Here is a 14,958-nt window from a genome sequence, read left to right on the forward strand (position 1 = left end):
CCAAAAAGGTCACAAGAGGAAACCAAGGCTCAGAGAGATGAATGCCACCCCTCTCCCCGCCTCCTCCCCCCAGGTACAAGAGGCCATCTGGAACTTAGACTCTGGTCTCCACTTGAAGTTCTTACTGCCCCACTCCACTGAGTCTCATGAAGTGCTAAGTCCTTGTTATAATTATCAGAGAAAGACTAATTTAACTTAAAAAGGTAATGAATAATCTGTGGTCTAAGATAAAGCAAAATGGCCAGGTACCCCCATTTCTGAATTCTGTGAGGTAGGTGATGGTACCTCAATTTTGCAGGTGAGGAGACTGAGGGAGCAAAGAGAGATTACAGATAGAGGTCGCAACAGCTTGTAAATGGTAGAACTTGGGTTTTTAATCTACCCTTTTGCTCTTTCCTTTGACCTTCGGGCTCTAGTCCATCTTTCTCTCCACCATGCTGATGTATCTGTTCTGGTAGCCTGGGAAGGGAAAAGGAGAGAGAGAATTTCTGTATATTTTCTCCTCGGAACATTCCATCAACAGCACCTTTGACCCAGTTCCTACCCTCACAGCGATGGGTATTTAGGGCACAGCATTAAACATATTTAAAATGTATTTTTTTTTAACAAAATTAATTCCAGCCTACTAGTAACTTGAGATGTCTTTCCATTTCTTTCCTCATACCCTCTCAATTCGGTAAGAGACATTTTAGATGCTGCCAAGACTCAGTAACTTCTGATGGGAGAATCCCTACTTTCAGACTTTTTATTTGAGTAAGATCTTAATGTAATGTCTTCTGCTAATCTTGAAGACATGTTTTTTAATCCTCAAAGGAGTTGTAGTAAAGCAGTCCTTCCAGAATCCTTTGTTTGAACAACTCACACTGGCCTCATATGAGTGACACATGTCACTAACGCGCCTAGTCTGTCTCTAGGGCTGATCAAGAGGACTTGGAGAGGCATACCTTGATCTGCTCATGGCCATAGCCCTCACAGGTGCTCAGTCAATTTCTGATGAACTGACTACAAAGACATTGGCCTATTTGTGATTTGGTGAGAGGGAAGGCAGCATCAACCACCATTTATAGAGTGCTTACTATCTATCTGACTGTGTTAAGTGCTTTACCTATTTCACTGAAATTCCTACATCAGCTCTAATTATTTGGAATCAGTATTCCAATTTATGATGCAAAATTAAGGTTCAAAGAGGTTGAATAACTTGCCTGAGGTCACAGTGCTAGTAAGTAATAGAGCTACGATTCAAACTAGACTTAACATGCCAAGTAGAATTAATTATCTTCTCCCCAAACCCATTCCACCCACACACTTCTCCATCTCAGTTGATAGCCACCCAAAACTTAGAGGGATCCATGGTGCCTCTCTTTTCTCATACCCCAGCCCAATCCACAAAGAAGCCTACAGGCTCTACCTTTCAGAAGGTGTCCAAAATTGGACCACTCCTCTCTGCCTCCACTGTTGGCCACCCTCAGCTCTCAACTGCATAACCTCCAAAGCCTGTTCTCCCTCCTTCCACTCTTGCCTCCTACTGTCTGCTCGTAACACTGCAGCCAGAGTGATCCTTTTAAAACATAAATCAAGCCCTGTTACTCAGAGACTTCGGTGGCTTTCTATTTCTTTCAGAGCAAATAAATGCCCAAGTCCTAATATGGTGGACAAGGCTCTGAACTGATTCGGAGTCCATTACCTTTTAGACTTCATTTTCTACTCTTCCCCTTGCTCCCTTTGTGCCAGAAACCCTGGCCTTCCTGCATTTCCTTCATATACCATGTGGCAGGGCCTTTGCTCATGCTCTTTGTTCTGCTAGTAACACTTTTCTCCCAGCTATGTGTGGCTAAGTCCCTCTCCTTCAAGTTTTATCCCAGATATCACCTCAGCAAGCCTACCATGACTACCTTATTGATGTGGCAGCCCTCCCTGTGCACTCTTGATCCCCCTTCCCTACTTTTTTTTGTCATTGACATATCACTTTCTAACATACTATATAATTTGCTGATTTATTATGCTATACTTTAATGTCTGTCTCCCACTGCAAAAAATGCAAGTTTCATGAGCCAAGGATTTCTGTTAACTCCACTGCTATATTCTAAGTTCCTGGCCCACACTTTAGGCCCTTGATCTAAATCTGCTGAATGAATGAGTGGATTAAGTGGAATGTCAAAGTTCACACTTTTAGCCACTAAGTTGTAGTAGTTTCATGAATGATTGCAATGGCAAAGAAATACTAAAAGAGATTATTTTAAAGTAATTTTTTAAATCTTTGGAATGAAGCTATATAAGGTGTGGATTTTAGAGTCAGTACTCTTAACTAGAGTCAGTACTTTCCTTAGGCTAACGTACAGATTGGCTTGTGTCTTCATTATCTTGCTCTGTAAATCTCTTTATATAAAATATTATGTGTCATATGATTATGGAATAAAGAGAGCAGATATGAATACATAACTAAACCTGGTTTTGTTTTGTTTTTTGCACTTGCTCTATGGGGGATAATTAAGCATGACTAGCAGATAGAACTCTTTGAAATGTTATCTGATGAATAAAAACATTGCATACTGTGTTAAGATATTACTTGAATTGTCCAATTTTTAAAGTCCACTATATTCTAATCAGTTGTGATTTCTACTCAAGATATTAGTGCAACTTAAATTCTCTCATTAATTCTGTTTCAGATAATTCTAATTCAGATACAGGAAAAACCAACTGGTAGACTTAAACACATAAACTTTTTCTAAAAGACCATTAGATTTTATTTATATCATAAAAAAAACCAATCACTCTTGTTCATCATCTATAAATAGAGAAATCATAGCAGTTTTCTCCTAAGGTAGGTGATTTGAAGAATGTAGTTACCTTACCCTTGGCCAGATGAAATGCTTCCTCCAATAGTGCTGCTGATTTAAGCAGACAGCAGACATGTATAGTCATATGTGAACTTGAACATGAGCTATTGCCACATAATAATGAGAGCTGGAAGATAACCTGGCAAGATGACAATACTTGACAAAAATAATATACTTTTATTTGGTTTTATGAACAACAAACAGTCAGTTTCTAGCATATGTTGGTGGGTTTCCTAGGAACAGTTTAGAGGAAGGGTGCATAGCAGTTTCACCTATAAATCATGCATGAGGCATACATAAAAGGTGTCTGTATTTATCAAAATGTCTGTCAGTTTGGTTATGAATCAGAAAATACTGAAGTAGCTCTTTTAGCAAATGCCTCGGTATTTGAAGTAATTGAATATGGCATCTTGGATGAGTTCCAGTTTGCTGATTATATCATTTGTATGAGTCTATCAGTAGCAGGGGATATGGCAATAATCTGTTCCTGTTCACACTTCTGACTCATTGTTGGATTTGGAGGAATCACTCTAGGGGGTAGTAGAAGCCAATTCAGCCCTCTTGTTCCATCCACTGAGACAACTGCAGTTGAGTGTTTATCTGATATACCAGACCAGAGCCAGAACCAAGCATACTTGGCCCTCTGTTTAGTGTTCTTTCTATCATACCAAACTCTTCCACTGTCTGATTCCACGTGGCCTTTTAAATCTCCTATGTTTCATTGTATTCTTCTTCACTGTGTGTCTGTCTGGTGATTTGTCTGTGCTGATGGCTCCTGACCTGTCTTTGATCTGTTAAACCTGTTATGCCATGGACCGCAGCACAACAGAAGCCATATATATTTGACTTACAGAATGAAATACACCAAAAATGATTTCCATTACTTTTAACAATGGCTTTCAGAAACTTCATACTTTTGTGATTTAGAAACAAAAATCAAAACAGAAGAATTAGGCATTCAATTTAGAAATTAAGAAATAGAGATCTAGGAAAAATGGATGATTGACCTAGATTTTTCTTGGAAAGACGAGACATATACATAATAGGAATCTTCATGTATTTGAAAAACTAATTGCAAAATATGTGTGTTGATATATTCTCTGTTGTTCTCAAATGACTCATTCTTTGAAGTTTCTAAGCAGTCCCAATAAAATGATACCTCACTTATACTCTACTATCTAGGAGATGAGAAAGTATCTCTTCATGACCAGATCATGTTGGCAAGCTATTCTTATATCCCTGATAAAATCCACTATAACAACTGCTATTTCCACTTTTCTTAACGACAGAAAACTGGAACTCGAGAAAGATGAGATATTAAGACCTGAATCATACTTTTAAAGTTGTCTTATTTATGTGAACAATTAAATCTATCAGTAGATATTCATCTGTTTTCTCTCCTTTAAAGTAGAAGTGTGTTTTAATTATCCCCAGGTACCCTTCAGTATATGGCACCGGAAATCATAGACAAAGGACCACGAGGCTATGGGAAAGCAGCAGACATCTGGTCTTTGGGCTGCACCATCATCGAAATGGCCACAGGGAAACCACCTTTTTATGAACTGGGAGAACCACAAGCAGCTATGTTCAAGGTCACATTTCATATGTCTTAAATGTCTTAAAAACCATTGGATAAAGCTCTTGGCTGGTCCATTTATGTGTATGATATTTTTTTAGGCAAAAGGAAAAGAGCCTAGGTAGGCAAATTAAATGTGCTCTTGGAGCCCAGTAATGTCAAGAAGACTCACTCCCCTCGAAGTCAGTGCCTGTGCCTCACACTGCGGCTCTTTCCCTGCGTTAGATTTCTCAGCTTCAAAGTGAGATTCCGTATAACTTTGTCCGACCATCTTTCACAATGCAGCATAAATAATACACTACTCCCTGGAAGACGATTTAAGCTCTTTGGGAAATGGTCTGAAATCTTCCATAGAGGGAGATAGGAAGACATTTACTTCATTTAAGTATTAAATCAAAGCAATATTTTCCTTCTCTATCGTAAGAGTTTGGAGGCTCCACTAAGAAAGGGGTGGACAGTAATTGCTATTTTAAGGACGTCAGTCGTACTCTTAGTATAGCTACTCTTCTCACTTGTTGCCTTGCCCATTCATTTGTAACTCTCCTGGGAGTTACCTTCCAAAACAGGGAGTGCTGAATATGGAAATAGGGCTGACAGAGTCCAGGGGCCACAGCCTGGGAATCGAGGGACTGAGCAAAGCAGTGACCTACTCTGAGCCCCTGCTGTCCCCATCTGTCCTCACCTGCAACACTGCCAAGCCAGAGGAAGGTTTAAACTGAGCACCTGTTTCCCAAGAAGTAAAGCTCACCCATCTGCTGTCCTCTAAGGCAGAGCACTTCTGATGAGAATTTGTGATTTCTTTCTCTGCCATTGACCGTGTTTCTAGCACTTATTCCACTGTGAATAGCCTCTCATGAGGGGCCATGTGTCATATACCTTCTACTTGTGTAGAAGGCTTGGCTTCCTTTCAGCTTGAAGATGATCTGATGGGATACTGCTGATACAGAACCAAGGACCGTACCCAAACCAGAAGCGCAATGAGAACTGCTAAGAGAGCTGTGATTCTTGACATAAATGATGTCTTTCTCTTCTGGGTCAATGTTTCAACTTTCAACTTTTCACCCATCTCTAGGATTTTGCTCTGAAATGCTGTTCCATACCTATTAGTGCAGGGATTATTATACAGTAAGACTCTAGTACTGATTTACAGTGTTTGAATCTAGGCTCCAACACAGTCAAACTCTTTAATGACTTTGGGAAAATTGCTTAACCCTCTGGTACCACATTTTCCTCATCTATAAAATGGGTATAAAAATAGTACCTATCTAATAAAGGTTTTTTGAGACATATATGAGATAATAAAGCACTTACAAGAATATCTTACATATAGTAAAGTCTATATAATTACTACAAATAACTGTATGTTATTGCTTATATAATAATACACGTCTATAAGCTGTACAATAAAAAAGATTTCCTTGGAAAATTTTCTCTACTAACTACATGAAAACATTATTAAAAAGAATTTTTTTTTAAAGATTTTATCTATCTACCTGACAGACAGAAATCACAAGTAGGCAGAGAGGCAGGCAGAGAGAGAGGGGGAGGCAGGCTCCCCGCTGAGCAGAGAGCCCGATGCGGGGCTCGATCCCAGGACCCCAAGATCACGACCTGAGCCAAAGGCAGAGGCTTAACCCACTGAGCACCCAGGTGCCCCACATTATTAAAAAGAATTTTAAATGGCTAGCAGTGAGAAGAAAATTCTAATTGTTACAAAAATTCTGTCTTTAATTTTAAAGTATTTTAAAATATCTCTTCATATGGGCAATTTGACAGTGGTAGAGCATTTGACTGCCTATGGGCAATTTGAGCTAGGAGAAATATTCATGTTTCATGGCATAGGGGAAAGAACATAGGCTTTAAGCCAAACAAATTAAGGTTTGAATCCCAGACCTGCCTTTCTAGAACGTATCACTCACACCTCTGAAACCCATTTTTTTCATTGTTGTAACAGGGATAATATTTAACCCAGTGGGTTGTTGGGAGTATTCAATACATTTCATAAATCAAAAAGCCAAGCACAGTTCCTGGCACGTAGCTATTATGGTCAACACAACGGTCTGAATTAAAAACCTCTTTCTTGCATGCCAGTGTGCTAACGTGTTCTAAAATGTCAAGGACTGAATTCTTACTTCATGGTGTTGTCTACTGTCTTAACATAATTTCTTGGTCTATGTCACTTAACAAAGTTATAAGAACACTCTGGATACTTTCTATAACCTAGGGAAAAAAATACCCTCTGTCACATTGAGGAAAGGCATGAGTCTGTAGAATACAGTAAAGGATTTTTTTGTGCTAGGGGGCCAAGTTTTCAATCCTGGAGCTCATGTGATGAGATGGTCACTCAGAAGCTACATGTGTTGTGTCTTAGGTGGGAATGTTTAAAGTCCACCCGGAGATCCCAGAGTCCATGTCAGCAGAGGCCAAGGCATTCATACTGAAGTGTTTTGAACCTGACCCTGACAAGAGAGCCTGTGCTAACGACTTGCTTGTTGATGAGTTCTTAAAAGTTTCGAGCAAAAAGAAAAAGACACAACCTAAGCTTTCAGGTACGTGGTTGCATTGAAGAGGATATGGGTTTGAGTCACTATAAACCCTAAGCTTTTAAGGTAGAAGATTTTTCCAGAAGTAATCTGCTTATAGATATCACTGAGAGTTGGTATAAACATTAGCACAGTGCCCTTAGACATTCAGTTTTGGTTTCTGGAAGCCGCCTTACCATCAAATTCATGAATGCTGAGACCTCATACATAGTAGTCTTTCATCGGCTGGTTAGTAGGTAGGTCCTGTATCAGGATCTATAGCAATCTTGCATCACTGATAAAGGTTAAAGTCTAAAAGGGTGAAGTGTAGCCTTTTAGAGCTGACTCTAGATCACCACTGATGGGCTCCAGAGCTCTTATGGAGCTGTTACAACTTCCAAGCCATCCACTACTATGTTCTTTGAATTTTAGGCAAATACCTATCGCCTCTTAGAGGATATCTTTCTGAATCACTAACCCCCTGCAATGTGAAAGAAAGAAAAAAAAAAGGAAAGAAGATTGCCAGTTATAAGTAAAACAGCAAAATTGTCTTTTGCAATAATGTCCAAAACTTACTTCAGAAAGGAAAAGCAAGTACATGATCCCTTTGTTGTTGACCTTTTTTTGTTTATCGGGGATGAGGATAGACAGATTGCATGTTTGCAAAGGACATTGATCCCATTTCAAGCATCCGCTTTTTTGTTATCTGTGTTTAGCAACAAACCCAACGTGTGCTTATGTTGCTGTTTCCTTTTCTTCCCACAGCCCTTTCAGCTGGATCAAATGGTGAGTTCATTTTTATATTGCCCATTGAGCTGAAGTTTGGTCCACGATCATGTGATAAGCTCTAGATTTCCCATTAAAAAGCCTCTGCGTTTTGCCTCCGTGGGAGGCTCCCAGGTACCAAGGCTGTGTGCAGCAGCAGGCCTGGCTGGGCTCATTCCTTCGGAACCCCCTCTCCTCCTTAGGGAAGCGAAAATGGATGTGCTAACCCAGTTAGTGGCTACAGTCCCATTTATGAGTGTTCTTAGGTGTTACAGAGCACTTTGTGCCTCCTGTTAATTATGACTACAAACTACAGCCTGGCTTTACCTCTCCTCAAAGAATGCAAGCTGCAGGACTCTTCCTTTCCCAGTTCTTTACGAGTCATAAACACTTTCTGTCCGGAGCAGAGGGCACTGCCCTACCTCGAGGGGCGCCCACCTTCAACAGGAAGAGTGGGAGGGTGGTGATGAGGAGGACCTCCTTCCGCCTTCGAGAGACATGACTTGCCCCATCTCAGACTGCTTTCCCATTGCCACACAGAGACCCAGAGAATGAAGCCGTTCATTTTCACCTAGTAAACACTGTGGCTCTGCTGTGTGCACAAGGAATGTGCTAGGTACATACATCCTGTACCTGTATATCCTGTACATCCTGGATACATAAGGATCTCATAAGGATGAGAAAGGCGTAGTTCCTGTCTTTAAGGAGCTGTTGTTCTTGTAGGGGAGACACACAAGGAAAAAATCCGCTGCTCTGTGGTGTAATGTAGTCAGTGCAGAGGGAGTCACAGAGGGCGAGTGGGGAGCCAGCGAGGTCAGTCCTAGCATGAGCTAATGCTGTAAGCGTAAAACCCCACTGTGTGTGAAGTGGGCAGGAGGTGGCTCATCGTTGCTGGGCTTAAAACACATGGGGAGGAGTTGAACGTGGAGGGGGTAAGCAGGAGCATATCCCAAAGAGCTCCCTATGAGAATTATCAATCAGGAGGGGAGAGCCAGGGAAAGACTTTAATCTGGAATTAAAATCACGGGATCTATAATTCTGTGATAATAGAAATGTCCTCTATCTACACTGTACAATCCTTTAGCCACTAAGCATATGTGCTTTGAACAGTTGAAATGGGGCTACATTGACAGAGGCCCTGAATTTTAATTTTAATTTTAATTTCATTGAAAGGTTCCTGTAAATAAGCACAGGGGGCTAGCAGCTACCATATTGAACTGCGAAGCTATTGATGGCTCGTTCTGAGAGCTGCCTGAAGAATCGTTTATTTAATAACATTTACTAGGTAACCCTTTTAAACCTCTGCTGTGCACTTAGCACTCAGGATCTAGGGCCTAGGGCCTAGGCCCTCAAAATATAGGTGTGACTCAGGCCCAGATCTGCCTGCATGGGTCACTTGGAATGTTTGTTAAAAATTAAGATTTCTGGCCCTTCCCAGAATCTATAGCTATAACCTAGAATGCTACACTTTTAAGTAAACAACCTGATGACTTCTTTGCTCACTAAAGTGTGAGAACCTTTGAGATTTGGGGAGTCAGAGACAGGAGACAGGGTGACAGTTAGGAGTTGGCTGTGACTGAGCCCTGTCCCTAGATTGTCCTGAACTCGGAGAACTTAGAGTCCCTGGTGCTTTTGAATAGCTGTTAGGATCTAAGGCAGCTCTCACAGTGATGGGAGGGAGTTAGAACATTCCCCCTTTCCCAGAATGGGCATAGCCAATCCGCTGAAGTTAGAGCCCTCTCCCTCCCCTAGACAGAAGCTCCTAGCAGTCTGGGGCCCATAGATTGGCCCCATGTGCTCCCTCCCCACGCCAGTCTACCCATAATAAAGCCATCTTTTTAGGGAATTTTTATTGGGATGAGGATAGACGTCCTAACGGTTTAGGGAACCCTTACCCACCAGTTCCTACAAAAGAACAACAAAAAATACCTTTCCAGAGGCATACCTTTGACATTTCCCATCCTTAGAGAAGTCATCCAGCGTCTTTAAGACTTCCCATGGCCAACCCTACAGCAAAGGATTTCTTAAGAGTTGACAAAGACATGGGGCACCTGGGTGCCTCAGTTGGTTAAGCCTCTGCCTTCAGCTCAGGTCATGATCTCAGAATCCTGGGATGGAGCCCAGGGATTGAGCCCTGTGGTGAGCGCCACGTCCTGCTTCTCCTCCTTTCTCTGTCCTGCTCCCGCTGTTCATGCCCGTTCTCTCAAGTAAATAAAATCTTAAAAAAAAAAAAAAAATTTGAAGAGAGAGTAGCAAGTGGCTGAACTCCTGCCAGTCTTCTCTCTCTGACATCTCGAGGTTTCAGAACCTCAGTGTATTTGAGCTGATATCAAGGGACTTGTGACCTCCATGCTCTCCAGAAACTGTCAGCATGCTTCTGTGGTAACAGTTATACCTGAGTTTCTCCCCAGAAAGGCACTGTGGTTTCTCACTTACCTGGAAATATTTTACAACTTGAGAAGCTAGAAATCTCAGGAATGGATTTCATCACGTTTCCACCAAGAATGTACATACTTGCCTGCCTTGGCATCCCCTTTTCTCCCCCTTTCCCCCTTATGGAGGAGGGAGTATTCATTTTCCTGCAGAAGGTGAACCCCCACTTGGCTTCTGGACCCCACACACCCCTGACTTCTTCAGCTCCCCCCTCTCCACATAACTCCCCATCTACCCATGCTCTAGTGTTTTCTATCCTAAACTAACCTTTTCCCTGACACTACTTACTGCTTCATTGGCTAACACACCACTTTTCCTGCTCCTCATCCCAGCTTCAGGTCTCGAAGAGCAGTGTCCCCTGATCTTCCTCACCTCTTTCCCACTAATCTAGTGTCTGGCCTACATTGTGTCTGGTGTCTGTTGTCACTGACCATTGACCCTGCCTTGTTCAGGGTCACGAATGGGATCCATTTGGCCAAATTACGAATTTGCTCATCCTCTCAGTGGCTTTTGGCCCAGATATGCCTCCTCTCTTCTGTTAGCCCTCTCCTCTGGGGACTTCCATGACCCCCCATTCTCCTGATTTCCTCTAGCTTCATGGCTTCTCCAGTATTCTCCTTTGCTACCTCCTTTTCCTCTAAATGTTCTTAAGGTGCGGGACCTCTGCTCTCAGCTCATCCCTCCCTAAATGATGTCATCCTTTGCTTTAAATACCATCTCTAGGCAGGGGACTGCTAAAGTTATGTCCCAGCTCTGTCTTCTGAGCTCCAGACTCATCCCATGGCCTTAATTTCTCAAACTGAATGCTCAGATCACACCTCTTCCCCACTAAAAGTAACTTCCCATTCAGCCTGGATTTCTCTTCATCTTAGGACGTAAGTAGTTCATTCGTTCATTCATTTCTTAAGCCAGACACCTCAGGGTCATTTTTAGTTTCTCCCTTTCATACCCTCCCTTCAGTCCAGCAGCGAGTCCTGTTGGCTACCCAACAAATATTAGATATCTAGTAGATAATATGCTGGATGAATGACTGCATGAGCCCAACAGAGAAGAGTAATCAAATTTAAGATTAAACTTAAAATCTGGTAGAGGAGGGATTCAGGGTGTGTACACAGAACATACAATATATCTACAAGTCCCTTTTTTTCCTAGATGAGCCATAACGACCCTGGGCACTGGATTCATCCTTAGACATAGACAGTGTTACCTCATGAGATTTCCTTTAGGCAGTCGGTATCCATAGTAACCCTAATTCACAGGTACGACACAGGCCTTCTCAGTACTGGGCTATTAAATCACATAATGTGACCAAAAAACCGAAAAGCAAGACAAGTCAAATCCTCATTCCCTCTATTCTTTAGAATCTTTACTTACAGAAACACAGCATAGAAACGCCATGTGGTAGCATTCTAGATAGATTTAGTCCCAAGGAACAACAATTTTGTCTTTAGCATGTAAACGATGCCTGCCTCCATTTCTGCATGGAACACACGTTGAGAGACGATCTCCACTCTGTGAGCTGGTAAAGATGCCCTCACCGAGTCCAGGGGGTCCGCATTGAACCTCACTGCAGGGCTCTTGTGCCTTCCTCACAAAGATGTTGGCCATCCCATCGAGCCAAGAGAAGGGTGAGAGCTTGCTTCAGCTATCTTTTTCTACCAACCACATTTAGCTTTAAGGGTTTGATCGCTAACAGCAAGGCAAGCCCTGCTCCCGTGCCTTGAATCCATATTTGGCCGAGCCAGCAGCTCTTTTATCCATTCAGCAATCTGTCCCCGGAAATTCAGAGTGAAACAAAGCACATTATAGGTCTTGAAAACTCCCAGAAACGTCCTCGCAGAAGCAGTCCTCTTTGGGCCCCCCGACAGACCTGTCTCCTCTTAGACAAACCTTACTGTTACCAGCAAGAGGTTGCTCATTTGCTTTCTGTTACAGCAGCACTTCCTAAAATCTAGTCCACGAAGCTCTGGGTCCATGAGCTGCCCCAGGAAATAGGGCATTCCGTGGTCAAGTAAGTTTGGGAAGTGCTGCCTGCAGGTGCTTCCTCTCCTCCCCCCACCCCACTCTCACATCTCTTCAATGTAGCCATTTGCACTTAACCTTTAACGAAGGGATTGTGGTGTTGAGTTGGTAAACCCAGAGCAGCTCTTCTTAGCTTCATCTCAGTTCCTACCTTCAAGTGAGTCAGCAATGCAGCAAATTCAATGACAGAAGGTGGGTCAACCAATTCCTCCTTGGGAGACTTTCTAGTTAACCCATCACTAGGATGGTTTCCTCAGAGAGGAGCTATCCCAGGAAGCAGTATACATCTCTTCTTCCTCCCTACAGTTGAAACCAAATCCAAGTATCTAACACCTGCTTTCTTCTTCTGAGCTATAAGTGGGATAGAATAATAGAACGGTAGTACATGACATCTTCGGTATAACCAAGGCGGGTAGAATGTGTCCTACCTGCAAGATTCTGTGATTAAAGAAGCTCCTAGATAGAGCTAAAAAACTTTCTAAGACTCAGCAGCTTCAGAAAGCTTCCCTGATGGGTGTGGTCAGGGCAATCCATTTTCAGAGAAATGTCACTTCTTGCTATGTAATGGGATTTTTTTTTTATCTTCTGGATCATCAAGTGTGTTAGGAAGTAAATCAAGTTCTTGATAATGTGGTGTGACCACCTTATTGAGTATATGCTTCTGAAAAATATTTATAATAACATATATTTTTCTGATTACAAAAATAATACTTGTTTATTGTAGAAGGTTTGGAAATTTTGGAAAAACAAGGTCACAATCCCCCCAAATCACATCTTCTAGAAATAACTACCATTCATAATATGGTATATTTTCTTTCAAGTGTATAAATAGCAGATCATAAGACATATCTGTGTGTGGAATCATAGGGATAGAATCCAGAGATAGTTGGAGGAAAAGAGCAAAGAAAAGAAAGGGAAGGTCTGTTTGGCTTTCATATATTGGTAAATCAGATGAGTGCTTCTCAAACATGTCCATCTGTCTGATCAGTGTGGATGGCCTGCTGCCTCTGCCCCTCGCTGTTAATCATTACTGATTTGCAGTCACCCCGAACAGAGGCAGGAGTTCACAGCTGAATGACCACCCCACATCTTTGAGCTTGGGGCCCTTGTTGAAACAGCCCAGCCCAAGAGGAATTAAGTAAAAAAGAGATTCTAGGCAACCTTGGATTTCCTTTTTTATAATTTTACATCTGCCTTCTTTGGTAAGACCTTTTGTAGTATTGGGACACTTGTTTGGTAAGGATGACTCTGTCAAAAGTTACTTCCTTTAAAATTAGTATTTGATGAAACATTGGTAACTCCTCTGGGCTAACAGAATCTCCATCACAATAAAAGCCTATGTCTGAGGCAGGATCACAATCTCTGGGAACTGGGAAAGACCTAAGAGATCATGTGGTCTTTTGATTTCCAAAATTCGTGTTTAGCAAAGACCCTTTTTTATATGACCCCTTAAGCAGAACCCTGATATATAAGGGTTCTGTCAAGAACATATTTCTGTTAGGCAAAACAGGGTTGAAACCTATGTTCTAGAATCACAGAATCCTCAATCACCCTGGCTACAGCAGTCCCAGGATGCTAAGGTGGACCCTTGAGCCTGTGGGGAAGATGGTTTAAAAAAATATGAACCTGATCCTTTATTTTATTTTTAAATGTATGTATGTATGTATTTGAGAGAAAGAGAGAGTGAGCACAGCAAGGACAGGGGGAGAGGAAGGAAAAAGACTCCCCACTGAACATGGATCCCTATGCGGGGTTCAGTCCCAGGACCCTGAGATCATGACCTGAGCTAAAGGCAGATGTTCAACCGACTGAGCCGCCCAGGTGCCTCCACCTGATCCTTTATTTTATAGACATGAGAACTGAGACCCATAAATGACCTTCCTAATGTCTGACAGGTGGCCAATAGCAATGAGGGGATTAGAACCCAGGACTACTGAGCCTGGTTCTTCCGTAGTTTCATGGCCCTAAGATATTCCTTCCAGGGCCCAGGGGACCCCTACCCTGCCAATCCCCTGCATGGGTTGTATGTGGAGCACGGGATCCATGACCAACCTCTTAGCATAATTTGACTAGTCGTTGGAACGAGACACTTGACCACCAGTGTTGCTGTCTTTGCGTGCGTGTTTAGTATGTGTATCTTTCTAAAAGCATCAGTGACCATTTCCTCCCCTCTCCTGACAAGCAGAGTATCTTCGAAGCATATCCTTGCCTGTGCCTGTCCTGGTGGAAGACACGAGCAGCAGCAGTGAGTACGGCTCAGTTTCTCCTGACACGGAGTTAAAGGTGGACCCCTTCTCTTTCAAAACGAGAGCCAAATCCTGCGGAGAAAGAGATGTAAAGGGAATACGGACGCTCTTTTTGGGGTAAAGACCTGACTAACTCTGGGTGAAAGAAGTGTGTTGTGTGTCCTTTTACAAGGGACATGGCGATTTATGCTGTGTAAATTCTTCCAGCATTCCAGATGAAAATTTTGAAGATCACAGCGCTCCCCCTTCCCCTGAAGAAAAAGATTCTGGATTCTTCATGCTGAGGAAGGACAGTGAGAGACGCGCCACCCTTCACAGGATCCTGACGGAAGACCAAGACAAAGTTGTGAGAAACTTAATGGAATCATTGGCTCAGGTAAAACCTCTCATGGATCCTTCATTTCCCAGAGTTAATGTATCTTAGCTGTGTCCTCACTGCTTGGAACTGTCCCAGGCAACGTGGAGCCTTGAGAAAGGTGTAGAGCTCTTGATGATGAATCAGACCTACCCAGGAGAGGTAAAAGGGAAATCCTTGATGTAGAAACTGCATTTTTGAA

The 14,958-nt window shown here is 42.3% G+C and overlaps 1 protein-coding gene across 1 annotated transcript in view; it reads left to right on the plus strand.

The window, feature by feature from the left end:
- Window positions 1–14,958, plus strand: part of MAP3K5 (mitogen-activated protein kinase kinase kinase 5) — a 203,734-nt gene that overhangs the window by 162,091 nt on the left and 26,685 nt on the right. The window contains exons 19-23 of the mRNA XM_046005093.1: window positions 4,272–4,429; window positions 6,785–6,962; window positions 7,701–7,721; window positions 14,341–14,518; window positions 14,609–14,777. Coding sequence (XP_045861049.1) covers window positions 4,272–4,429; window positions 6,785–6,962; window positions 7,701–7,721; window positions 14,341–14,518; window positions 14,609–14,777 — 704 coding nt within the window. The remainder of the gene's footprint in view (window positions 1–4,271; window positions 4,430–6,784; window positions 6,963–7,700; window positions 7,722–14,340; window positions 14,519–14,608; window positions 14,778–14,958) is intronic.

The sequence above is a fragment of the Meles meles genome, chromosome 5 (assembly GCF_922984935.1).
Source record: "Meles meles chromosome 5, mMelMel3.1 paternal haplotype, whole genome shotgun sequence".
Taxonomy (NCBI): domain Eukaryota; kingdom Metazoa; phylum Chordata; class Mammalia; order Carnivora; family Mustelidae; genus Meles; species Meles meles.